Here is a 24,727-nt window from a genome sequence, read left to right as displayed (position 1 = left end):
GCAGAGCCCGCAGGGGTCGAACGCACCTGGAAATTGGGCAGCAGCCGCCCGGGGGGTCGAGGCTGCGCCCGCCTCAAGGACACAACCAACCCCAGGGTCCCCGGGAGCGTCGCCTGGGTGCCCCCCGCGCGTCCCGGGGATTTAACGGGAAATCCCTCGGGAGCCCGCTGCCGGCCGGTCGCCCGCCCGGGGGAGCCCGAGGGTCCGCGCTGCGAGACCCCCCCCGCTGAGGGTGACCCGCGCGGGACTTGGCACCGTGCTCGCCCCGTCCCCTCGCAGACCCCCACCCAGCATCCCAGTTTCCATCGCTTTATTCATTTGCGCCATTCCTGGTTTATAAAAACGTATAAAATGCAAATACAAATAAAAACCCACTTTCCCCAACGGGTATTCTGCTGTAAAACACAATAAGTTAGCAATAAATAAGGGGGTCGTATAAATAAGTCCCTAAGGAGTGGAGAGGCGATGCTCAGGGCCGCAGCCCCCCCGGGACAGGCCCCCCGCCCCGGCCCCTTTGGGCGCTGTCGGGCGGGCGCCGTCCGCTCACCAAAAAAACCCGAAAAAAAGCGATTTTAAATAAGGGAAGAAAGGGGAATAAGTTACTGCGGGGTTCACAACGGCAGGCCCCGGGGCCGCACCGGCGCGGAGGCGTTTTTACGCCGCGGAGTCCGGTTCCGGTGCCGCCGCTCGGGCTGCGTGCCGCGGCGGAGGGGACGGCGTCAGGCGCAGTGGCAGCGGGTGACCAGCATGTCCTCGAAGAGCGTGGAGATGAGGCGGCCCTGGCCGTCGTAGTGCATCAGCACCATGGGGTCGTAGGCGGCGGGCACGCAGCAGGGCGGCGGGGCGGCGCGCGAGAGCGCGTGCAGGCGGGCGCGGATCTGGGCGTGCATGCTGGCCGGTTTGTAGTTGTGGGGGCAGGAGCCCTGGCAGAAGCGCATGGAGTAGCTGTGCGGGGCGATGACCCAGTCCGACCAGCCGATGTCCTCGAAGGAGACCTTCAGCGACCGGAGGCAGCACTTCCCCTCGCTCCCCCCGCACTCCTCCTCCAGCCCCCGCGCCCGCCTGGCCCCCCGCCGCCCCGTCGCCTCCTGCGTCTCCACCTCCAGCACCGGCCCCTCGCCCCCCGAGGCGGCCACGGCGGCCGAGACGTCGGCCGAGAAGGCCAGCTCCAGGCGCAGCGCGTCCTCGGCGCCGGCCGCCCAGGGCCGCACGGCGGCCGTCAGGTCCAGGCTCGGGGCGTCGCGGTCCAGCTCTTGGCTGCGCAGGAGCCGGGGGGTGCGGCGAGCCCCCCGAACGGCGTAGACGTTGACCCGCAGGGGCGCGGAGGCGTCGAGCGGGGACGCGCTGGGGGACGCCGGCAGCTTCTTGAGGAGCTTCAGCTCGGCTCGCACCACTCGGAGCCGCCGGTGGAAAGCGCCGGAGCGGGAGAGGAGGAGGCGGTAGCGGTAGGGACCGCGGGGGTCCTGGTCTCCCTGGGGGTCCCGGTGTCCCCACGGGACGTCCGGCAAGCGCAGCACTGCGGGGACAGGGAGGAGAGCTGATGTAAGATATCCGTCCCGCCGGCTCCTGCCGGGCAGCCGAGCGCCCCCCTCCGCGGAATCGCCCGGATCCCGAGGGATGCTGAGGCCGGGGGAGATCCGGTCCCGTCCCCGCCGTCCCCAGGGACCCCCCAACCAGAGGGTCTCTAGCGGGTGCCCCGGGCCCCTCGGGGTGACCCCCACCCCGCACGCCGGCTGTCCCCCCCCAGCCCGAGTGGCAGGAGCCGAATATTTCCCCCAATCGCCCCAGATCCAGACAAAACCCCAAATTTGGGCTCCAGCTGGGGCTGAAGGGACGGCAGCTCCCCGCCTCCCCTTCGCTCGCCCCGAGCCGGCTCCATCCCCGCTCCGAGTGCCCGCGGCGGCCGATCAAAGCTTTCATCCCAAATTTCCTGCTTTTTGTGTTTTTAAGCGAATGGGCTGAGGCGCTGGCTCCTCCCCAGCGCCCGGGCGAGGGAGGCAGCCGCGATAAGGAGGATGGAGGCCACTGCCATTCATGCCCGGTCATGTCCCGGCGCACGCCGAGGCAGCTGGGTCAACGCGCCCGGGCAGGGACACGTCGGGGGGAACACACGCGTGTGCGCCGGGGGGGGGGGAGGGGGATGGGGGCGGCGGGATGCGCGCGGAGCTGCGGCCACTTACGCGTGGGGGTCAGGCGATGCAGACGCCCGCTCCCGGGCACGGCTCGCTCTTCCTCCCGGCTCCGGTTCGCCATCAGCTCGGCCACTTTCTGCCGGTACAGCCGCTGGGCTCTCCGGACGCTCTCCGGGTCCGGCCGCTGCCGGATGACGGGGGGCGCCGGCATCCCCAGCCGCTCCAGGATCCCCTTTTTGACGGCTTCCAGCTGCAACGCGTCCTCGTCCCAGGCGCGGGGCTTCAGCTCCACGCCGGCGAGAAGCAGCAGGAGCTGGAGGCCGGCGAGGATGGCCCCGACGGCCCGCGGCGTCCGCGGCATCGCGCCGGCAGCCGGCGGTGGCGGGAGGGGATTTATCTGCGAAACCTCTCGCGCCGAGGCTGGGGCACAGCTCCTGACGATGCTGCCGGGGAAATGAATGGAGTGGACCAGATCTGACTTTATAGGAGCCGAACTTTGCCCGCCCTCCGTCCTCCTCCCCGTCCCGCCGGAGTAAACACCCAGCAGGAATCTCTCCCCTCCGCCTGGGATTCCGTACGGGAGCTCTGAGGGTGCCGGAGTCAGGTGCCGGCGTGGGGTTTGCAGCTGCCGAGACGAAAAACACGCAACGCTGCTTCTCAGACGCAAACCTGTCCCTTCCACCTCCCGTCTTCCCCGCGGATCGCCGCTCCGGCTCACGGCCGGAGGGATTCGCCTCGCCTTCCCTGCCCCGTCCGTGGGCGAGGGGTGAGCGGGCGCCGTCCGACGGCCCCGGGGGCGGCGGGGCGGGTGGCGGGGGCAACAGAGAGAGGACGAGGCGCAGGCGGGAGAGGGCTCGTCCATCCCTGTGTCCCGGGCTGCCCTCTCCGACCCTCGCCCGCCGCCGCTCCCAGTTGGCACGCGGGGCTGGGCCGGGCACGCGGCCCCTTCCCCAAAACCCCTCCGATGGAGAAGCGGGGAGGCACGCGGCGGCCGGGCAGCTCGGCTCGTGCCGGCGCGTTCACGGAGGAGGGGAGCGGACGGGCTCTCGACTTTGTCCTACCAAACCGGCTGACGACACTGCAGCCCAGCTTTGCGGCAGCCGGCGCGGCCGCGGCCAGGGGACTGCCCTGCCCCGAGTCCGGTCGCTCCTGAAGCAACCGCGGCCGGGGTTACGTCATCCCCGGGCAGCCGAAAACAGCAGGGATGGAGCCGGGAACGCCCGGGTGGCGCGGATCCAGCGAGGCCACGTGCGGCGGGCGGGAAGCGCCGCGCCAAACCCGGGCTGCCCACACGCCGGGGAACAGAAACCCGGCGGTGGGAACGAGCCACCCAAGCCGGCACGGGACCGCCCGTCTCTCGCCTTCCCTAGGGGATGCTCCGGCCAAAAAACGGGAGCGGAGGAACCAGGAGCCCCCGGTCGGATGAGGCGACCGTCGGGTCCCCGCCGGCGCCGGCCGTTCCCAAACGCCCTGACGCAGAGCCAAGCGCCTGCTCCTTCACGGCGCTCCCACCGTGGGACGCGTGCCGGCGGTAATCCCCCAATTTACGGCCGTTCATCCGCCGCCCCTCGTCGGGAGCCGGCTCCAGCGTCGCTCTGCCTTCCTCGCCCCGTTTCTCCAAGGCTGGCCCAAGGCAAAGCCCAGACCGAGCGTTTTGCCCCGAAGCGCGTGAACGGGAGAAGTCTGTCCTCAAAAAGAGGAGGGGAGCGCCCCAGCTCCGGTTCCTCTGCCCCGCTCCGGATCCGTCCTTGCGGAGGGGTGGGCGAAGCGTGCGCAGGAGGTGCCCCCCCCCAGACCTCGCGCCGTCTCATGCCGCCTTCCTCTGCCCGGAGCTTCCAGCTTGGAGAGAAACCCCACGCGCGGCTGCCAGGGAAACCATTTATCCCAGTGCCTTGTCCCACACTGAGCCGGGCACCATCCCACTGGTGCCGCGGGCGGCACCTCACCCGTCCCCCCGGCAGCCGGGAACGCGCTGGGATGAGCCTCCCCCGGAGCACCTTCCCCCAGGGAAGATGGAGCTACGGGATCCTTGGGGCACTCGCGGGAGCCCCGAGCCCCCTGCCATCCCCTCTCCGGGGGATTTTGTCAGCCTGCAGCCCCCCAGCTGGAAGAAGAAGGGAGAGGGAGCACCGCCCCGCGAGGACCACAGCCCCTCGGGGCAGACCCCCACCCTCCCTGCCTCGAGCGCCCGCGGGTCCCCGGCAGGCGCCGGCCCCCCGTCACCACCTGCAAGGCGCCGAGCGCGCTCGCCCAAAGCCGAACGGGAGCCGCGCGGCGCGTGCGGGCGCGGGAAGAGGCCCCGACCCGTCAGCGACCGCCTCGCCCGGCCCTTGAGCAACATCCAGCAAACCCCGAAAGCCCTGCTTTTGCAACGAACTGTCCGGCCGCCGGCGCGGCGCGGGGTACGGGCCCCCTCCACGAGTGACGCACGGTGGCTCGCGCTCGGAAAGCATCAAAGTTTGCCGAAGCCGGATGTTTTCCCGCCCCCCGAAAGGCGCCGGCGGTGGAAGTGGGAGATTTACAGTCCAGCACCGGCCATAAAACTTGGGTTTTAAGAGCAGCCGTCGCAAACGCCGGGCGACCCGTTATGAAACATCCCCGCGCGTCCTCGCCGGCCCACGAGAGGCGATTGCGCAGCCTCGGCCCCCTGCGCAAACAGCGTCCCACGCGTTTCCTCCGGCCCTCGCCGAGCCGCTAGTGCATCGTCCCTTGCATCACAAGGTCGGATGTACCCGACGCCTCTTCCCCGCGGGACGCGGGTCCCGCTGCGGTTCACGCATCCCACCCCGGTGCAGCCCTCGCCCATCCGGGCCGGATCTGGAAGGGGGGGGTAACAGGAGCGCTCGGGATTGCCGGCGGCTGGGGACCCCCAGACGTCGGAGGGGCCGAGGGTGAGGAGGAGCGGGTGCCCCGCTGCCGTCGCTCCTCCGCACGCAGCGAGTGGGGGAGAAACGGGGAGTTTGGGCGGTTAAAGCATCGCACGGAGGCCAGCGGCTGGAGAAGCGACTGGAAAGTCCAGGAGAAAAGCTCAGAGCGCGTGCTGCTGAGCCCGGACAGACGCAAACGGCCTTTTCGCCTCCTCTCCCCCTCCAGACGCGAGGCGGCGGGCAGGCAGCGCGATGGGGGACGCGGCCGACGCCGGCTGCCGTCCCCAGCGTCACCCACAGCTCCCCGCTGAGCCAGCAGCCGGGAAAGGAGCCGCAGGGGCAAACGCTGAGACCGAAGAGCAGAAGAATCGAGAAAGGGAAGAGGAACACCCGCCACTTCCCCACGGAGGGCGAGGCGGCCGCAGCGCTGAACTCAGCCGGGCACGGACGGGTGCCGCGCAGGACGAGCCCCGAACCAGCCACGTCCAACCGGCGGCTCCTCCGACGCCATCGTCTCCCCAGCCCGACGGGGAGACCGGGGGGTCGGCCCCGCTCTGCTCCCCCCCCCAGCCCGGCAGCGGGGAGGCCGACGGGGGCGAGCGTAGAGCAGGGGGCTCCGGGGGAGCCTCTGTTCCTCAAAACTTCCCCGCAGCCGCTCGCCCGCGCGTGCTTGTGGAAACCACGGTTATTTTTGCAGCTTTCGTTATCGCAAGCGGCAAGAGGGGAAGTGCTGCCCCTCCAGATTTTGGGCCTGCCGGTTCCTCGCGCCTCTCGAGCGAGAAGCTCCTGAAAAGGCGCCGTGAGCCTTCGACTGAGGTCAGAGCCCCCCGGCAGCCGGCCTGGGGACGGATGGAGCGAGCATCCCGAGCATCCCTCTGCCAGGCGAATGGCGTCGGGGCCTCGCCTGCCCCCCAAAACCGCTCGGGCTGAGCAAGTCACATGCTGGAGGGGGAATATTTCCTGCAAATCACCGGAAAAAAAGGCAGAGGAGGCTTTCCCACGGGGCATTTCCAGCCAAGGGCTGGGAGGGGAAGGGCGGCGCGGGTTCCGTAGCGGAGCAGCCCTTGGGCCTTGCTCTAGAGGGAAGTTGGTGGCTGGAGGCCGTTCCAGCACTTCCAGGAGTAATTTGGGGTGAGAAAGCCCTCGGGGAAGAGGAGGAGCCCGGCTGGCCCGCGGGGTGGTCCACTGCTCGCGCCACAGCCGAGGTTTCCTCCATCCCGTCTCCTCCCAGGGCCGGGAAGGGGCGCGGAGCGACGGGAGACGCGGGCTGTCGCTCCGCTGGCCATTGTCACGATGAATCGGCAGAGTGGACGCCGCGGTGACCTTTAGTCGTTTCTAAATAAAACACAAACAGGAGGGGTCGGGCGATCAAAAAGCAGGTTTTGCCCCATCACGGCGGGAATTGTGTTTTTCTTCCTTTGCGGCAAGTTTACCGCATCTGCCAAAAATGAGGCTTTTGCCCCACTTGGACAACGACCTTTCTGCCTCGACTGCGCCCGTGGTCAAAGATTAACCGCAATTCCCAGCCCCCTCGGCTGGGCAGTGCAGGAAAAATGACTCCAAAAATAATAATAAAAAAAATAAATAAATTAAAATCTCACTCGAGAGCTCCGCGCTCGCCGCCCCGATCGCCTTCCTCGCCGCCCCGATCGCCTTCCTCGCCACCCCGATCGCCTTCCTCGCCGCCATGCCTTCGGCACGAGGAAGCTCCCGCTCGCAGCGAGCGCCTTTCCTGGGACAGACTCCCCGGACAGCCGGATTTGCAGGTAAGGGCCGTCCTCCGGCGAGGACGTTTTGCAGCTGGCAGGGGCGTTTCCTCTTGGGCAGACAGAAATTCGGTACAAAAAACGCCTCGCGAGCATCACCTGCACGAGGAGCCCCTCCGCCCCGCGCCTCACTTTTCAGCGTCGAGCCCCAGGCGCCCACGGGGAGGGAATTAGTCACCGGAGCGTGACTCGGGGAAGGGCTGCGCGCAGGGCACGCCGCTCCCGCACCGGAGCATCCGCCGCGGCGGGAGGCAGCTGGCGAGGAGCAGCGAAAAAAAGAGACTTTACCCCCGGCCGGAGCCGCGATGCCGCTTGGGAACGGGCCGGGAACAGGCAGGAGGTAGGGGATAATATCCGCGGCGTCTCCTGGAAGGATGGAGCTGCACGGTGAGGTGCCCCCAAGCAGCTGGGAGAGAAAAGCATGGTTGAAACGCCACGGTGCGGAGCCCCGGCACGGGGAAACGCTCAGCCTGAGCGTCGTCCCTGGAGCGGGAAGCGCATCCCAGGAATCTTTCCGCTCTCCGGGCACCCGTCCCTCCCCAGCCACCCAGCCCAGGGTGCGAGAGGCTGGGACCTGATCCCCCCAGCGACGGCTGCTGGGAGCGGGCAGGAAATTCCAGCCGTTCCCCCGCAGCAGATCCGCAGCTGCGAGTTCCTGACAGAAGCTCCGGGGAGCCCGTGGGCAGCGGCCGTCGAAGGGTGGGCTCTCCAGCGCCTCTGCTCGCGGTCGGCTTTGATTTGCAAGCTGGGAAAAACGAGGAGGGCGAGGGGCCTGCCAGCTGGATGCTGCCCAAAATTCCCACCTCGTTTAGGAGGGGTTTGGAGGGCTTGAGGAGCAGGGGAGGGAGAAAAGAGGGGGAACAGGCCAGGCTGTTTCAAGGAATAATTAAGATTAAGATCTACGAGGAGCCAGTCCACCGCGGAGATCTCCTCCCCGGCTCTCCGGGTGCGCAGCCAAGGAATCCAAGCGGGATGCTCGGCGGTGAGCGAAACCTTCGCGCTCTCCCTCCGGCGAGCTCCGGTTGCAAAACCACCTCGTCGGCACGCGGCTTAGCCAACAGCATGACATCACCCAGGGCCAGCGCCCGGCAGCAGCAGCCGGTCACCCTGCGGAGAGAATCACAACCAGAGTGACCCAAGCGGGGGCTGGCGGTGGGGCAGAGAGCACAGCCGCTCCGGGGAGCACGCGTCCCGGCTCCCACTTCATCTGGAAGCTCCCCAGCGCGTGCCGGCGAGCGCAAGGACAGCGGGAGAGCAACACGGGGCTGCGGATCTGAAGGAAAGGCTGGGGAGCGCAGCAAGCTCGCCACTGCGGCTCAGGACAGAAAATATTCCCAGAGATAGGTCAGGAAAAAAACCAAACAACCAGAAAAAGCAGAGATTCAGAAAGAACTGTCAAGTTTTCCCTTCTGACCCCCCCTCCAGCCACAGAGCACCGTTAACTCCCCCCACAGTCCCAGCTTTTGGGCTGGGACCTCCGTGCGGTCTCCGTGAGCCCCGTCCCGCCTCGGCACGCCGGGCCGGCTCTGGGCTTCGCCCTCGGTCTCAGCAAAGCCGTGCCTTGCGGTGCCGAACACGACACCCAGCCTGCTCCGCGGAGCGTCTGCGAGGGGTCGAGGCTGAACCGCCAGCGTCCTCGGTGCCATCGCCGTGCGCGTTCGCGTTGCAGAGACCCGACGCCGTCCCTCCGCCGGTGACGCCTGCGCGCCCGCCGTCGCCATAACACCGCAGGCGGCGGGAGGCAGGCCCGCGCGAAGCCCCCAGGCCCAAGCTGAAGCTGCTGGAGCGTTGTCCCTTCAGGCTGCTCCGCTCCATCGCTGCGGGGCGAAGCGGTGCGCGGTCCGGCTGTAGGGCAGCACCATCTGCTGGCACCAGTTTGCTCCCAGTCAGGACCAGTGGCAGCAAGGTAGCAGCGTGGAAACAGCCGACACAGGACTTGTCCTGACTCGTCCCCAGCCGAAGCCGGGTCGGTACGGCAAGACGACGCTCTTGGGGAAGACAGAGAGCTCCGGGGTCGCAGCACGCAACCGTGCTTGAGCTCGCCACACCCCGGCAGCTCCCAGATGCGCTGCTCACCTTCCCGCAACCCTCGAGGGAGCTCTTCCTCCAGAAAAAGGAGCGCGGCAGAAGAAATCCGGCCAGAAAATCGTTCCCAAGCGGCTCGGGAAGCCTGCGAGGGATTTGCAGCCTGCAGAGCAAAGCTTCTGCCGCCCGCGGGTCACCTGCACCCCACAGCTCTTCGGCCCGAAACCCCCTTTTTGTGTCCACAGAGAGGGGGAGCCGCCGCCAGCACTGCGCGAGAACAGCAAAGGACGCGTAAAGCAGGGATGCTTTATTCACTGACGGATCTGGAAAAGACTGAAAAGATCCAGGGTTCACCGGGCAAGGCAGACTTGGCGTGACACGGCTACGGAACCGGAGACGTGCTGGCCGGGAGGTCTCGTGTGAATATTTCAGCGCAGCACCCCGGTTAGAAGGGCGGCCGTAGCTCCTGCGGTCCACGTGGGCTGAGCGAGGGCTGGAAACTTTCCCTCAGAGTTCAAAAAAAAAAAAAAGAGCACAACAGATGAAAGAAACACGCGAACGCAATAGATGATGGCAAGATAAAACGTCCGGATTCTCTTCTGAATGAAACGACGCAAATACACACGACACGCAGCTGAGGTCCGAGAGAAGGAGCGCAGCCAGCCGCCGTTCCCACCCCGGAGAATGGCCACGCGGGACAGGGCAGGGGATCCACACGCAAAGCCCAGGGGCTCGTCTCCACCCGCAGCAGGTGCTCAGGGGGCGGTGCAAACCCAAACACGCCGTCATCTGCTCAGTCTGCAATCGCCGATACGTACCGACCGCCCCGGCAAAAGGCACCTTTAGAAACGAGCTCTTCCGACGAACGTTAAACACGCCAGGAGCCAGAGTTAAACTCTTTATTTACTTTGAAACACGGGTTCAGATTTTCAATTACAAAGTCCAGTCTAGCGATAGCAAGCTGAAAGTACGGTAACGGTTCTTTATGACACAGCCCTTTCGTGACGCGCTGGGTGGTTTGGTTTTACAAGGCACTGCAAGAACACGCTGAGAAAAACAGAAGCCCCAAGGGATGGAGAACTGCAGCTCCGAGAGCCGCGCCGAGCTCGGGACTGGCAACCCCTGACGTACCCAGACAGACAGCTGCCGATTTCACCGCGAGGAAGGAGCGGAGGAGCCGAGAGGCCGAGCGATGCTGTAACGTGCACAAGAGAGGCTGAACAAAACACGTCACCTTAAAGAAGGGACGGAATAACCTTCGCAAATTCGGCCAGCCTAACCGAGGGCGACTCTGCTTTTTCCTTTCTGTCACCAAACCTCAAGAACCCAACCCAGTGCAGTTCCCGAAGAGCACCCTCGGGTAAAGGCGGGTACGGAACGAGCTCGGCAGCCTCTCCCCGCGCCGAAAGCCCCGTCTCTCCCCGCTCCTGCCGTGCGAACGGCTCTGGTCTGTCCCCATCGCCACCGCTCCGCTTCCCGAAAGCGAGCCCAGCGCAGGACAAGGCACTCCCTGTTTGATCACAGTAAACATCCGCGATTGAAGAAAGCTGGTGCAATGGAAACCTGAAGGTGTATTTCAGCGGCACAGAGCTTTATTTAAGGGCAGTGTGGGGTTTCGTTTCCTATATTTAATTCCTATCTTCGAGGAGGCATTCTCTCCTCTACTTTGACCTAAAATAGACTGAGCAGATGCGGATCTCGGGTTTCAATTAACACGACGAAGAATTAACAACATCCTCAGCTTCGGAGGTTTGGCAGAATCTCACTTGCATCACGTCAGACACTAACCAGACGTGAATAGAAGTGGGTTTTTTTAAGAAAAAGTGCACTTTAAACTGCAAAACATTAGGGTTTCTGGTGCAAAAATAACAAATCCATCCACGCCAGGATGAGTCCTTACGGTATCAACGCGCAGTATTCTACCCACGGCAACAGACGCAGCGTGAACAGAAGCCTTCGCAACTCCAAAACTGCTCTCAATAAAATATTACCAGACACTAAAACTGCTGACAATTAATCTGTACACACTTTGACAAAGTCACTTCCTTCCAGTCGTCTCCTTCGCTGACTTTAACGCTCGATCCGCGCTGCGGGAGGAGATCTGAAAATCGCGATTCAGAGCGGCGCAGGCGGGTACTTTCCACACCTAAACGCCGGTTTCCTGTCAGCTCTCAGACGCTGCCCCTCGCTGTTAAAGCAGCTCAGCGTCCCCGCATCGGCCGCGCGGTCAGACAGCTGGAAATGCGCTAGAAGGCAAAAGAGACGCGCAAGTCACAACACGTTAAGCCGTGAAACGACGAGCTCAGGCCACAGCCGCTGCTGCGGCCTCACGCCAGCTCCTGCGTTCGTGGGGAATTAACAACTCAGCTCCTTTACACGGTTTCCCCATTTTTGGTTTTGAGCAGCTCCTCCTCCTGCAATTCCTGTTATACATCTCATAAGAAAGCGGTTAACGAACCACGCACTCCATCAGATGAAGATTATTTGAGTACCAGAAGAAACTTCAGTGGATTGTAATTTTTTTTAGCTTTTCAGTAACAAAAGAGAACAAGGCTGGGAGCCTGTGCCGCCCGTTTGCGAGTCTGCAGGCCTGGAAGCTTTTGGGCTTTTATTCCAGGCACGGCACCGCGCGACAGCGGCCCGGAATAATCCCCTTTGCCAGCTGACCGAAGCACCGGAAGGTTAAATATTGCCTGCGCGACCGGCAGAACAGCGAAGACGCGCCGGCGCTGGAATGCTACGTGGAAGCAGGGGTGTACAGGTGAGTGCAGACAGTACGGTCTCCTGCCTGCCCTACGCGCAGGACGAACGCTACGGAGATAAAAAGCCGACGCGTTAGATCGGAGCCCTGGTTCAACGAGCCCGTTTCCCCGCAGCGGGCAGCACCCCGCGCGTCAGAACGCAGCGCTGCACGCGAATGCCTTCGCAGTTTCTGTAAGGAAAGCACTGACTCCAGCTTTGCCTTCGAGCTGCCCTCCTCTCCGGGGCGAAAGCAGAGCAACCGGAAAGTTTCCATGAAGTCTCGCACATCCGAACGCCCTCAGGCAGGTCCCTCCTGGAAGGGCCCCTGAAGCTCAGCTGCTCTTGGCCGCAGTCTCACGTCACAACCACGCTCAACACCTCTAAGCATCTTCGTGCCCTTTTCCTTCTCTCCCGCTACCGCCACGTTTAGGAGGAAGCCATCGGCTTGGGGAATACTCCAGAGAAGCGTGAACTGCTCCACGTGATCCAAGGATTCTTGGATCTCCTTTCCAAAAGCTGCCCGATAAATACAAACAGCTTCTGTACGATGGGTGTTTGCCTTCAACCGTACCGCAGAACACCTCAGGAAGGAAGGGACCCGTAAGGCTCACCAAGTCCCCGTGAGCCGTTAAGGTAAAGAAACTTTCAAGCCCGCGGTTTTCTTTTTACTGGGCTTGATGAAGCAGATCACCATGGTTAATTGGAAGGAAATATCTCCCGACATCAGCGTCCCCAAATTACGAAGGAGTTCATGGGTATCTGGAGTTCCTCTAAATCCTCCACAGCATTTAAGAACAAAACCAATTAAACCGTCCCCAACAAACTTCACCAACTCGTTAGCCAGCGCCTACCCCAAGCCGCTGGTGAGCGGATAAAATGACATCAGCCTCGATACCCTGGAACCTCCCCAATTCTCTCTCCCACACCAAATATTCTCAGCCCCGTCTCTCCACGAAGCGTATCCCCAGAGACAACTTTGCAGTCACCAGACTCTCAAACTTTACCGGCTTTTACACTTCACAAACGGCAGGCAGAGCAATTAACGCTAGACCTGAACTTCCTAGGCTTGCTCGCTAGCGCGCGATCTTTTCTGGTTTCGCCAGGCCTCCCGGTCAGTGCAAATTAGCAAAATCCTATTTATTGACGATCTGGAAGAGAAAGCAGAGAGTAAGCGTCACACAAAACACCAGCTCTTTGAAGCTCTGCGTAATTTCAACGTCGTATTTCCAAAGAAAATACGCACCTACAGGGAAAGGCATTGCGAATGAATGAATTTAACAAAAAGCTTTAAAAAAAAACCCCCAAAGTATTTAATTTAGGTCAGATTAAATAAAATTAGTTTAATGCCATTTTAAAAAGTTTCGCTATACAAAATTTCTCTACCACCAAGACACTCTTTACAAACACGATCTCTGAGGACTAATTCTCAAAAACTCAAAAAGATCATAAAATAAATTATGTTTTCTAAGAAATCGATCGCATGGAAGCTTCACAAAAACAGATTATGAGGAAACACACAGCTCGAAGCGATGCTCAAAGCTCAGTATTTCCAAAAATGAGATTTTTTTTTTCTTTTTAACACTGGCACGTAGAAGGCCAACCACTGCAGCCCTCACGCAAACAGCGGCTGCAGAAATCGGCTCAGGATTTTCGCCCTGCAGAGCAGAGCGGACCCAAAAAAGAGAATCTACAGGTGTCGCACAGGACACGCTCCTCAGGCTGAACAAACCGAGGTGGAAACCGTTCTCCCGACGCAGCCGCCGCTGTCCACCCTCCCTGCCGATGAATTTGGCTCCGGGGGGGATCTCCGAGGCTCGGAGGAAGCGCAAACGCTGGACGGACACGGACACACCTCGCCCCACCACGGCCCTGCCTCCAGACCTTCCCGCAGCGCTCCAAGCGCGGCGGCCGCGGGCGCCGCCGCTCCCACCAGCCCCTCCCACGGCCGCTTCCGTTCCACGGTCAGTTTTTTTTTGTCGTCGCCTCACTAAACTGTTGATCTTCCGCTCCCATTTCACTCACGACTACATAACACGTAAATTAAATAGAATTACTGAAAATTACTTAAATCCATGGCTGAACTGAGCAGAATACGCGACTTACTCCTCTTTTTAAAGTTCAGCAGCTAAGATACACTGACGACAAGAAGTTCTCACCAGGTAAAGGAATAAACCTACGAGGTCAGTAGCCCAACTATTCGCAAAACCGTGTCGAACCACCAAGATTTAAACAAAACATTAAATAGAATAAATTACTAATCAGAAAGTCTGCCTCCCTGCCGACAACCTGACAAGTGCCACTTCGCGTTTGACTGGAAGAGAGAATTATTTCCCTTGGAGGCAAACTCTTCTGCGGGGGCAAGCCTGTAAATACAGCAGTCATCGCCTCGGTCAACCAGAAGCCTCTCCAAAAATCTTCAGCCACGGGTCCCTTAGCAAAGCGATTACGGCTGCAGAAGGCGGCGTCCCCTCTCGAGGGCGAGGAGGAGAAGCGGCGTTTCCTCCGTCACCGGACTTCTACTGGAAAACAGCAAGTTCACGGCAGCTCTCACTGAGAGGTACTAGAGCATAATCATTCACAATTAGAAAAATTAAAATAATGGCATTTTAAAACAGTTCCATGGGTTTTAAACATATTTGTGAAAGTGTTAGAATCAAATCGCAGACCTCTTCATTCAGACGGCCCCCCAGTGTGGCCTACTGGTCACCAGTTACCAACCTTGTCTCTGTTCCCACTCTAACGTCATCCGTCCTTCGCCGGAGCCTCGTGATTTGGCAGCAGCCCCAGGCGCCTGACTCGCACCAACCACTTCTAAAGTCCTGCTTCCGACCCGCGCGCGCGCTTCCCCACGCCGACCGCCGGGAAAAGTCCAGCCGGGGAGCAGCACTTCGCGCCCTCCCGCTGCGAGGGGGCACCGACCAACAGCCCGCGGCACTCGCGCCGAGCACAACCCCGAGTTCTCCAACAACCGCCTCCGGTTTACAGACGGAGGGAAGAGGTTTAGGATTTTAGATGCGATTAGGCAGAACGTCTTCAAATCTGCGCGTGCGCATATTTATGCCTACAATAAATCAAGGCGGCAACTTAGAATTTAAGTTCAACGTTACTCTTCTAACCTTTAACGAGACGAAAATTTATAACTGGGGAAGTTATAAATCACTCAGTCTTCGCCTCAAAAATAACAGCTAGCACAAAGAGTCTAGGACAGAGATCTCCCGCGGAGAAAGTGGCCTTGAGCAGAGCTATTTAACCGCTAACGATTTGCTTTCCGCACACAGGGAGCGACGCGTTTTGTACAGGAGGTACGTGGCTGACTTGAGTGAGGAAGGTGGTGTCGAGAGTGTACAAAAAAAAAAAAGACATTTGGAAATATTTGGCCCGAGTTAGGCTCACACTGCGTACAAATAAAACAAATTTAAAAGCTATCTCCTGCTCCACGACGAAAGGAACCCAAACCAACCCTTTCTATCTGCAGCTACCAGTTAACCAGTACGTTAGAGGGCCCTACGGATATCCGGACAACGCAGAGTGAGAAATCAGCGCCTACAATATTTTTCTCTTTCGGCAAAGCAATTTCCAAGACTCCTCGTCTCTTCCAAGCGCTGTTTTACAAGATACAAACCCAAACCACTCCAACTCCTTTCAGCTGGACGTTCACAATACGACCTAGAATTTGGGCCAAAGAGGAAAACAAACCAAAACAAGGCGAAAGCAAACTTTCCACTTAAGGACTAGTCATTAGAAGACCGGGTTATCAATTCCCTGCACCCGAACGCCAAGGCCAGCCGAGAAACTTCCCACCCACGCCGTGTGGGACCGGCCAGCAGCCGTGGCGTGGCTGACAGACAAGCGCCGGCTAAAGCACGGCACACGCGCTTCAGTCACCTCAGGAACGAGTGGCCACAGGTGGTTTACAGAAGAGGTTTTGAATCCTGCGTTGCCAAGGCTGAAATGCACACATTTGACCAAAAAAAAAAAAAAAAAAAAAAAAAAAGTCCATTTCTAGAAGTGGGATTTTCCTTTTGGAAGTCTGCAATCCTGGGTCCGTACGTCTCAGGCCGTTTTCCCCAATACTTCAGTCGCAGGGAAAAGGTAGGAAGTGCAATACGAGGATAGCTTCTGCCCGCTTTCAGTGTTCGTGCTGACAATTGATTTTGTCTTCCGAATGCTCCAAGACATCAAGCATTTCTTCTATGATAGCCTGGAGCGCCCGGCCCAGCTGTTCCGCCGTGTAGGGTTTTCCCAGCGGAGGCACGTGAACAAAAGCCGACCTCCCGCGGCTCTGGTACAAGGAGGTGTAGTAGGTGAAGTCACAGAGGTATCTGAAACACAAGGACAGAAGGCGTTTAGCGACAAGTGACCAACGCAGGACGGGAGGAACTGTATCCTCTCATCGTGCGGCACCGCAGCAACATCCCGCAGTAAGAGCGGAACACGAGCCAGGTATTGTCTGCGTGACGGCTTTGATCAAATCTAGAACGACAAAACCTAAAGATCTCTCTTTTTTTTCCCCAGATGACTGGGTCACCGCTGAAAGCCAGACGGCATTGCCAGCCCCATGAGAAGCGAAGAGCGAGCGCGTGAACCGTACGGGGCTCGCGAGCCGAGCACGCAGGGAACACGCACTGCGGTACCAGTCTGATTTCCCCACGGATCGCCGGCATCCCGTACCTGCCGGCATCCTTAGAAATAGTGACCGTGACATCCAGCCCCAGCGCCGAGACTCTCTTGCAAACCGTGTCCATGTCGATAATGGAATCGATGCACTCCGGGCCCCCTTCCACGCAGCACTGAGAGCCCGGGCAGAAGCGGCAGTTGTCTAAGCCTTTATAACCCACGTTGTGGCCGCACTTCTCCAGAGTGACGGTCGTCGCCATGCCCGAAACGCCAACGTGAACCACCAGCTACAAGAGAAAAGACACAAGTGAGATCAACCGAAACGTGACTGATGGAGAATCAGCAGCCCACTATCCCCAGTTAAAGACTGGTGGAGTTGTTACAGGAGTTCTTGCACAAATATCGCAGTAACAAGGAATTTATCAATGAACTCCTGGGTCCAGCGCAGAGCAACTCTTCTGGTTTCACCCCCTCCTGGCCTCACCGGTGATTTGCTCAGGGTAGAAACAGACGTTGGCAGGTTCACAGCTGCACTCAGGGCTGGAACAGCGCAGGTGGCACAGGCGAGCTGTGAGCTGTCTAGACAGCGGCCTCTTCACACCCGTGAACTGCAGCGCTCTAGTCTGAGCTATAAAGCTACACATTTTCTCACGACAAAAGAGGAGAAGAAGACCTAGCGAGGGACTACCAGTCTGAACAGACGTTAAAAACGGGACTTCACGCTATCCTCACGGCTGCAGCATGACAGATTTCAACCACGCGCCCTTCCTCTTCTCCTCCTCCCTGTGCTCACTCACTTGTGGACTGTGTTTTTTCCATAACGCAGGAATGAGTCTTTGCACTGTCTGGTATTCCACTGGGACTTCATAGACGTGCAGATCCACGTCGTCTCGCAGTCCCAGCTTCTCCAGCTCCTAGGAAAGAAACGAAACCAAGACGGTCAGACACAAGCTCAGCAGAGGATGTGCTTCTGGGAAAGTTTATTCGCAGAGCGCGTCTGCCCTGAGGGACGAACACCAGCTTACACCACAGGCTGTAGGACCTTGTAAACAGCACTGCGAAAAAAAAAAAAAAACCCACCTCAAACCGTAACGGGGAACAACAGCGGCGTCCCCTCCACCTGCGTTAACAGCCTTCGCCCACAGGACCGTTGGCTTTGCTCTGATGTGTGTATAACAAAGAAACCAACCCTCAACCGACAACAGTTACCAGCAACACCCACGCTCAAAAGAAAGGCTGGCTACGTTATTTGGAGAAGTATACAGTCATATTCGCTTCGTGAAAGAACTGGGTGTTACGTAGAGAGAACGGAATTGGGAGGATTACATCTGTTGTCTCGTTTCTCTGCTCTCGGGACCGCCGGCCCGAAGAGCAAATTCACACGTGTTCGCAGGTAAAGAGCTCTCGGGCGAGGCGACACGACTACCAGGAATCTGTGAGCCCCCACAAACACCAGCAAACGCTCACACGAGAAACTGGAGCACCACTGGCACGCACTTGTTTTCTTTTGGCAGAATCTGGAATGCCACACAGCCTGTTTCCAAAAAGCAATCTGGGTTTCCCTCCCTAGCTTTACCTGTACCTAACGTACTTACATCATTTTGTGCCGTGAGCCGTTGCCATTGCAGCGATGCAACTCACGCGGTCGATTATTTCTCCCTCTGTACCACTGACCAAAGCCTTGCCTTGAAAACATCCCCCAATATCCAGGCGACGCACCCAGCCAATTTCCTTTGAGCCTTTCAAAACGCACAGCGTCGGTTAAACACCTTGCCAAGGCTTCTTTAAAACCAGAGGGGAGAGGAAAGATTCCCCCCCCCCCCCAGTCCCCAGTATACCTGACTGGAAAGCACGCTAGTGCATCCCAACGCTCCCAGTTCCCTCCAAACACAGCCCGCGGCCCTGGCACCTCTCCATTTCAACGCACTCCAGTCTCACCAGTAAGGCTTCAGCTGGAGGCTCATTTGGTGCTTCAGATTCCACCAGTCTAGCCCAGAACAGCACTTCAGCAGAAGAGAAACCTTCCAGAGCCACCAAACACAAACTTCCAGAAACTGAAGGAAAGGATATCTCTGAAAGGAAGCCTCCGAAAAAAAAAATGTTCTTCAAGAAAACCATCAGCTGAGCTGACACCCAGGAGCCTTGCGCAAGTCTACAGCGGCAGGCGCTTCTCCGGCGGCTGCAGTGACCTCAGCTGTCGTGTCTAAAGAGTTCCAAGCGCAGCGAGCTCAGACCAAGCTTCCCTCTGACGAAGACAATGCTTTTTGGCACTCTGAAAAACTTCACAGCTGCTTTTCAAGACCAGTGAGTGACTGCACACGCCATAAAGTCACCAGCCTTAGTCAGAGTCCTCCTACAGCTCTGTCTCCTCCGGAAAGCAGCCGCAAGCGCATCCTTCATGCAATTCTTGGGCTTTATTTTCCTGCGCGCAGAGGTTGTACCCGCAAACTTCAGGCTGGAGAGTGCGGATTAGCTACTTTCAGTGAAGCTTACTCAATTTCAAATCTGCTGTTTCTCCAGGTTTCAAATTCTTTCAAACGAAAGACAGCTGAAAGGAGAGGACAAGCTGAGGTTTTGGACTCCTCCATTACAATCCTACCTCCCCTGTACAACGTGAGCAGTACCACAGCACCCTGCTTCTCTGCAGTTGTTGGCGTTAGTTGTTTATCGAGAAAAAAAAAAAAACAACCCCACCTTTCACACTCGTATAGACGGACCACAGCGAGCGTGACAGGATTTAAGATAACTCACACACGCCGCAACGGCAAGAGTAAGACTTTCACGGACCAGCAGACACGAGCAGCAACGATGACGAATCGTTTGCTCCGGCTCTGGGGGCAAGCCTGATATGAAAGGCTGGCTGTATCGATTAGCGTCTGGCACACACGGACGTTCGTTACCGGAGACGGATGCTAAGCCATGTTCCACCGCATCTTCTTTACACAAATCGCCCTCAAGCCTCGGCCGCTTTGTGTGGGTGCGTTAAGAAAGTAAGTGGTTTACAAACGAGAGCATTCGAACACAAGCCAGTCTCTTTAGAAAGATCTGCGGAGCGTTAATTGGTGGAAATTCATCATCGCCTCTCTCAAGAGCGTGAAACAGCTCCTGAAGACGAATCTGACCGCGGGAAGTTTTACCGGCTGTGCAGAATTAGCATCCACGGCGAGCGAGAAACCTCAGGCCGTACGAGCCGCACCAGCCACCTCCTCCAAACGCAGGCGCGCTAAACCTTAGCTTTACAAACTCACAACTTTCTTTTAACCAAGCGCAGCCTCTCTGTGCTTCCGTTCAAGGATAAAGATGTACGCTGGCCCCCAGACAACTCATTACCCCCGGCCTTGTGTACCTGACAAACACAGAGAACCGAAGGCGGCTGACCGATTCCCTGACCCCTCAACAATGCGCGCCTTTGTCCGCCTTTAATATCCTTATCAGGTCTGTCTAGACACCCTGACAGCAATTGTCCTTCCTCACGTCAGAACGCACCCTGACCTCTCTCCTCCTCCTCCTGCAGCTCGGGGGACGAAGGCAGGAGCCCCTCAGCGTCACACTCCACGGGGCACACCTGTGTCTGCACCCAAATCACAGCGGGGGAGCCCAGACAACGCGCCCAACTGAAAGCCTGGGTCAGTAACTTTTTCTGGAAAGGGAGCAGCTGGAAAAATTCCTCAAATGGAATAAAACCTCCAAACATTTCATCTTTACGTTATTGGATTGCTACCACCGCTATTTAAGGTCCCTCGTATGTTAACGATGTGTAAAAGCCATTCAGCTTTCAAAAACAGGCAGCCGGAATGTCACTGCGGTCAGAGGGAAACGGCACACGGTGTCCGTGTTCTCCGTAAGCAGCCGAACAAAACCAGAACGAGGAGCGGAAGAAAAGCAGAGAATTTCATCCTCGGGATCCAGGACAATAATAAAAGACGTAATAAAGCAGAACTAGCTCAGCCCTAAAGCTGGGAAGGATGGACAAAGATTGTTTAATTGATTTTTCTTCTATTAAAATGCAGATCACACCGTCTGGGATTCAGAAACTCAGACACGCCTTTGTGTCCCCTCCGCTCCGTGAAGTCCCCCGTCTGAAACTCGCACAATGCCCGGCTCGCGTGCGCTCAAAGACATGCTGTTCCTTTTTGTCTGGGCCTCTCGGGGCCGAGACGGGGTGGGGAAAGGCAAACCCTCCCCGCTGCCTCCCAGCCTGCGCCCTCCGTTAGGCGCCAGCGCAAAGGTGCTCAGCGGGGCCGGGAGGAAGACGGGCTCCACCGCGGCAGATCGCACGCCACCGACTGTCGTCTGACACCCTCAAAACTCCCCCCCGAGCCCCTAAAACAAATTTTAAACGCACGGGGCGACTTCATCTCTCAGCCAGGAGTGCCTGGAGCCGCCGGGCTGGAGGAACCACACGCCCTCCCTCTATAGGCATTACACGTGAGGTTTGGTTTTGCGAGCGGCATCAGGACCCCCACCACTCTTCCTGTCCCGGGAGCACAACACCCTTTGTCCGGCTCCGGAACAGAAGTGGATTGTTCACAGTAACGGACATCACACCAGTAAGAACAAACCAAATCAATTACCTCACCACTACATTTCAGTTACCTGCCTTTTTTTTTTCCCCCGCCTACACAGCTTGCGTTTTTCCCCAAACCGAAACGGAGGAAAGCCTAACTCCGAGGAAACCCTAACTCCGAGATATTCATTTCCAAACGGCTCTCAGGCGCAAAGGTTTTGGCTTCTCCTAGCAGCCAACGCGTTAGGCATCTGGACATTAGTTGGCTGTAATTGATTAGAGTTTGTGATTTAATTTAAAAGCATTCTAAAGAAGATATTAATCTCGGAGCTCTGAAGGGAAGAGAGATGTCTTGGGGAGAAAAATAGATTTAATTCCCTGGGCAACTGTACTAAAAGGTTCCCTGGAATTCCCAGTAGCTTTGTCATACACCACATCCAGCAGTGACAAATAGAAGCGGGATAACATGGCAGCACCGTCCCTCGCTAGGTCCAACTCCGTCGGTCAAGGATCGCTTGCTGCCGCTCCTCGGCGGAGAGGAGGCCGGCTCCGGGGCCGCAAACGCCGCCCGGTGCCCCCGCGCCTCCTGCCGCAGCCCGCCGTGCCCTGACGTTCCGACCCACGCTGGATGACTCCGCGGTATGCTGGGCTCCAGGTGGAAGTCTCGTTACGGATGAGACTCGGCTTACAGGTTAACCAGCTTGCCCAGATTCAGGCTAGGGCTGAGAGAAAAACAAAAATTCTTCTGGGTTGGTTTGTTTATTTCTTTTGAATTCCCTACAGCAGAGGAAGATTCCAGGCTCCCTGCCCCATTTAACACCTCTCAGTCCTAGGGAGTGCGCCTACGAATTCCTGACTCCTCAGCCACATTAACTCGCTCTCGTTACACTCTGCTAGCTGAGAGATTGTTTTCTGGGAAGTGAATAAAACATTATCCAGCTGACCACCTGGAACAAGCCGGTCCCAGCTCGTACAGCGGGAAGGCAAGTTACAAAAGAGCTGCACACTGAAATTTGTGGGATAGGTTTTCAGCAGGGCGCTCCGTTTTAACTCCTTGGGAAGGAAGCGACAGCGTTACCTGAACTGCGATCCAACTGGCGTTAACGGCGTGCTCTCCAAAGGGACCGAACCCTGGAAGAGAAGGAAAAAAAATCCAGAGTGACGAATCGGCCTTACAGGTCTGAGTACAAGCGGAGTTGCAAAGCGGTCTGGCGCTTCCCTGGTTTGTAGATCTCGAAAGAAAACCCACTTCTAACGCCCGATCCTCATTTACGCTACATCCAAGTACTAAAAAGAGACCTCCACCGCAACGCCTGAGCTGTGCACCTCTGACCCTGCGGGAACACAACAGCCTGCCTCAGAAGAAACTCTTCTTTCCCCAGCAGATACGGGGGAAGAGCATTTTTTCCTTCCCGACCAGGTCAGAAAAGCTTGTTGTTAACAGATAAGTTGAGCGATGTCAGGGCATGAGAATCATTATTGGATTTTCTACTCCCGATTGTTTCAGCCCGCAGCAGACGCTTTCACAACCACAAGCCCGCCTCGAGTACCGCTGCCGCGCTCAGGTCCGCAGCAAGGTCTCCGCTCGGACGCGTCACGCCTTGGCAGGGAACAAACAACTGCTGCTGACAGCGCACCTACGGCAGGCAGCAAAGGTTACGACAGCGCGATAAAAAAATTCCTTACTCACCACATCTGCGTCTCCTAACGAATAACCTGGCGTTAACTAGTAACCCAAAACATCTTTTCCTGAGCAAGCGCGCAAAGGTTAGGCGATTCATCCGGGTGCAGCGTCGATACGCTTTCATTTCAGATGTCAGGGTTACCCTCCGAGCCTAATGCAATTAGGAGCCATAAATTGTGCCTAACTCCCGAAAGGACCCGAGAGGGTCTACAAATATTGCGTGACACGTTAATGGAAACAGACCTATTTGCCATCAACAGCACAGCCCGAGGTTACGCCGCACGCCACCGCACCGGGAACGCGCGCGGCACGGGCTCGTCCGAGCCCACGGCTCTCTTACAGCCGAACCGAGGTCGCTGTCTCCCCAAAATAACTCCACAGAACCGAGACGCAGGCGTGCGCTCTTGTGAGCGAACTTCCAGCGTCACTAAGACAGCGCGGCGCAGGCGGACAAATCCAACAACCGAACGACTTCTCAGACGCTTCTGCAATTCCAGGATGTCCTACGCGGCCCTCCGGAAACAAACAATCGCGACTCGCTAGGTTTAATTCCTAAAGAAGCGGCAACAGCCTCGCAAAATCAATCCGATATCTATTTCTTTTTCAGCCGCCGGAAGGCTGAAATTCTACAGGTGCCCACGCACGGAACGCAGCCCTCTCGCTCCGGAGCCAAAGGCAAACTGGCACGAGCGCCGCTGCGGGCTGTCGCTCCTCTGACTCATCTCCTGCCGACATCCCTCGTGTTCTCTCTTTCGAAGAAGAGAAGCAACTTCGTCGGCAGCAGCAAACTCCACCGAGCGTGCCTCCGCGTCCGCCGCGGGGCCCTCCCCGGCTCGTTAGCCGCGGCGACCTCGACGGGATTATCTCCTTAAAGAGTTCTAAAAAAGAAACCGCGCACAAATCGTACTCATCCGCAGCGGGCGCGTGCTCGTCACCCGACGGGAACGGGAGGCCGCCGCCGATTTTAAAAAGGAATTTAGCGTGACATCGACAAACGGGTTGGCGATACGGGCAGACCTGACGGGATAACCACTGCATTTTAGAAACAGACTTCCCTGAAAACAGGGGAAAAAAAAAAAAAAAAGAGAGAGGAGCAACACCGCCAGCAGCGAAGCGTTTGCTGACGGGAGTTTTCTGTTTAGTCACCGCCGAGCGCGGCCGCTCGGCAATCGATAAGGGCTCGGGAAAGCCGGAATTCGCCACCTGCTTCTTCGCCCTCCGCAAAGGCGCTCGCCTCCAATTAAAACCGCTCCGGCGCGCCGGCAACAACGAACCCCTCGCCCCCGCGCTCGCTATTCAAACGGCCTCGACTTCAGCTGCTGCGGAGGAGGGGAGACCTGAATAGTTTCCCCGAGTCCCCCATTTGTCACAGAGCTGCCTTCCCCACAAATCAAGGCAGCCGGCCTTTGTACCCCGGGGAAAGGAGCCCAACGAGCTCTGGCCCGCGAGGCCGGGGCCCTTTCGTTTCCTTCCCCCACTTATTCTTCCCCGCGCCGCGTGGGTCGTTTTGGTCACGGCTTCGACACCTTGACGGCTCAGGGTGGGGTGGTCAGCCAGAAAATGCCCCCCCCCCCGCACCCGGGCTGATTTTTCCACTCCTTGGGAGAGCGAGTGCCCTTCTTTCCCTCCCAAACTCGGGGGGCGCAGGGACGGAAGAGGGGGATCCCAAAGCCCCCTCCTTGCCCGGCCAAGCGTTAGGAAAGCGGCTGCAAAGCCCCTCCCCAGAAAAGGTACCCCCGCCACCAGCTCCTGACACCCCTCACCCCCAGCAGCCCCCAGACCCCGCTCTCCATCCCCGGAGCTCCCGCTCATCACCCCACAGCCCCCCAAAAACAGCCCCCCCCCCATCCATCCCCTCCTTAGTCAGCCTCTGACGGGACAACACCCCCTCCCCAGCTCCCGGCCGCCCACCTCCCCCCCTTCAGGGAAGGGGGTCTCACATCTCCCCCCGCAACACACCTCGGAGAAGGGGTCCCCCCTCAAACCCCCCGGAGCAGGGGTCCCCCCTCTGCCCCCCCCCCCCAAAGCAGGGGTCCCCCCTCTGCCCCCCCCCCAGCAGAGGTCTCGCCTCTGCCTCCCCCCCCCCGAAGGGGTCCCACAGCCATCCTGCCTCCCTCTCTCACCTCAGGGCAGGGGTCTCCCCGCCACCCCCCCACCCCAATCTGCCCCCCCCAAGCCCCCATTCACCCCCTCACCGCCCACCCCTCAGGACCCCCCCCCCCCGTCCCCCCAGCACAGCTCCCTCGGCCGCCCCGTACCCGTCACCACCACCGCCCGCCGCGGCTTCTCCATCGCGGCCCCGTCCCGTCCCGTCCCGTCCGTCCCGTCCCGGTCCGGTCCCGCCGCTGCCGCCGCCCCTCACTGAGCGCCGGGCCCCGCCCCGCCCC

The 24,727-nt window shown here is 58.9% G+C and overlaps 3 protein-coding genes across 4 annotated transcripts in view; all 3 read right to left on the bottom strand.

Annotated features, from left to right (window-relative positions):
• Positions 1-326: 326 nt before the first annotated feature.
• Positions 327-2,493, bottom strand: GDF15 (growth differentiation factor 15). Its single transcript, XM_086767498.1, has 2 exons — positions 2,181-2,493; positions 327-1,516 (listed from the first exon to the last, which is right to left on the bottom strand). The coding sequence occupies exons 1-2, from the start codon at positions 2,491-2,493 to the stop codon at positions 720-722; spliced, it is 1,110 nt and encodes a 369-aa protein (XP_086623624.1). The 3' UTR covers positions 327-719.
• Positions 2,494-8,898: 6,405 nt separating this feature from the next.
• MPV17L2 (MPV17 mitochondrial inner membrane protein like 2) overlaps positions 8,899-24,727 on the bottom strand; it is a 49,020-nt gene continuing 33,191 nt past the window's right edge. For both annotated transcript variants that reach the window (XM_086767663.1, XM_086767662.1), the window contains exon 6: positions 8,899-8,913. The gene's annotated coding sequence lies outside the window, so the exon portion shown is untranslated. The remainder of the gene's footprint in view (positions 8,914-24,727) is intronic.
• On the bottom strand, positions 9,676-24,651 carry PGPEP1 (pyroglutamyl-peptidase I). The gene is made up of 5 exons (XM_086767661.1): positions 24,599-24,651; positions 21,735-21,787; positions 16,947-17,063; positions 16,204-16,436; positions 9,676-15,854 (listed from the first exon to the last, which is right to left on the bottom strand). The coding sequence occupies exons 1-5, from the start codon at positions 24,630-24,632 to the stop codon at positions 15,662-15,664; spliced, it is 630 nt and encodes a 209-aa protein (XP_086623787.1). The 5' UTR covers positions 24,633-24,651; the 3' UTR covers positions 9,676-15,661.

Source organism: Chlamydotis macqueenii, chromosome 26, assembly GCF_036417535.1.
Source record: "Chlamydotis macqueenii isolate bChlMac1 chromosome 26, bChlMac1.mat, whole genome shotgun sequence".
NCBI lineage: Eukaryota > Metazoa > Chordata > Aves > Otidiformes > Otididae > Chlamydotis > Chlamydotis macqueenii.
The sequence above is the reverse complement of the archived record's forward strand: the minus strand, read 5'-3'. Positions and strand labels throughout refer to the sequence as shown.

Excerpts from the sequence above, each read along its gene's own strand:
- PGPEP1 (XM_086767661.1), bottom strand. The coding sequence starts at position 24,632 with ATGGAGAAGCCGCGGCGGGCGGTGGTGGTGACGG. Across the intron at positions 21,788-24,598 it reads GCGGGCGGTGGTGGTGACGG|GGTTCGGTCCCTTTGGAGAG; the intron begins GTACGGGGCGGC and ends CTTCTCTTCCAG. Across the intron at positions 17,064-21,734 it reads CCAGTTGGATCGCAGTTCAG|GAGCTGGAGAAGCTGGGACT; the intron begins GTAACGCTGTCG and ends TTTCTTTCCTAG.
- GDF15 (XM_086767498.1), bottom strand. The coding sequence starts at position 2,493 with ATGCCGCGGACGCCGCGGGCCGTCGGGGCCATCCTCGCCGGCCTCCAG. Across the intron at positions 1,517-2,180 it reads GCATCGCCTGACCCCCACGC|TGCTGCGCTTGCCGGACGTC; the intron begins GTAAGTGGCCGC and ends CTGTCCCCGCAG.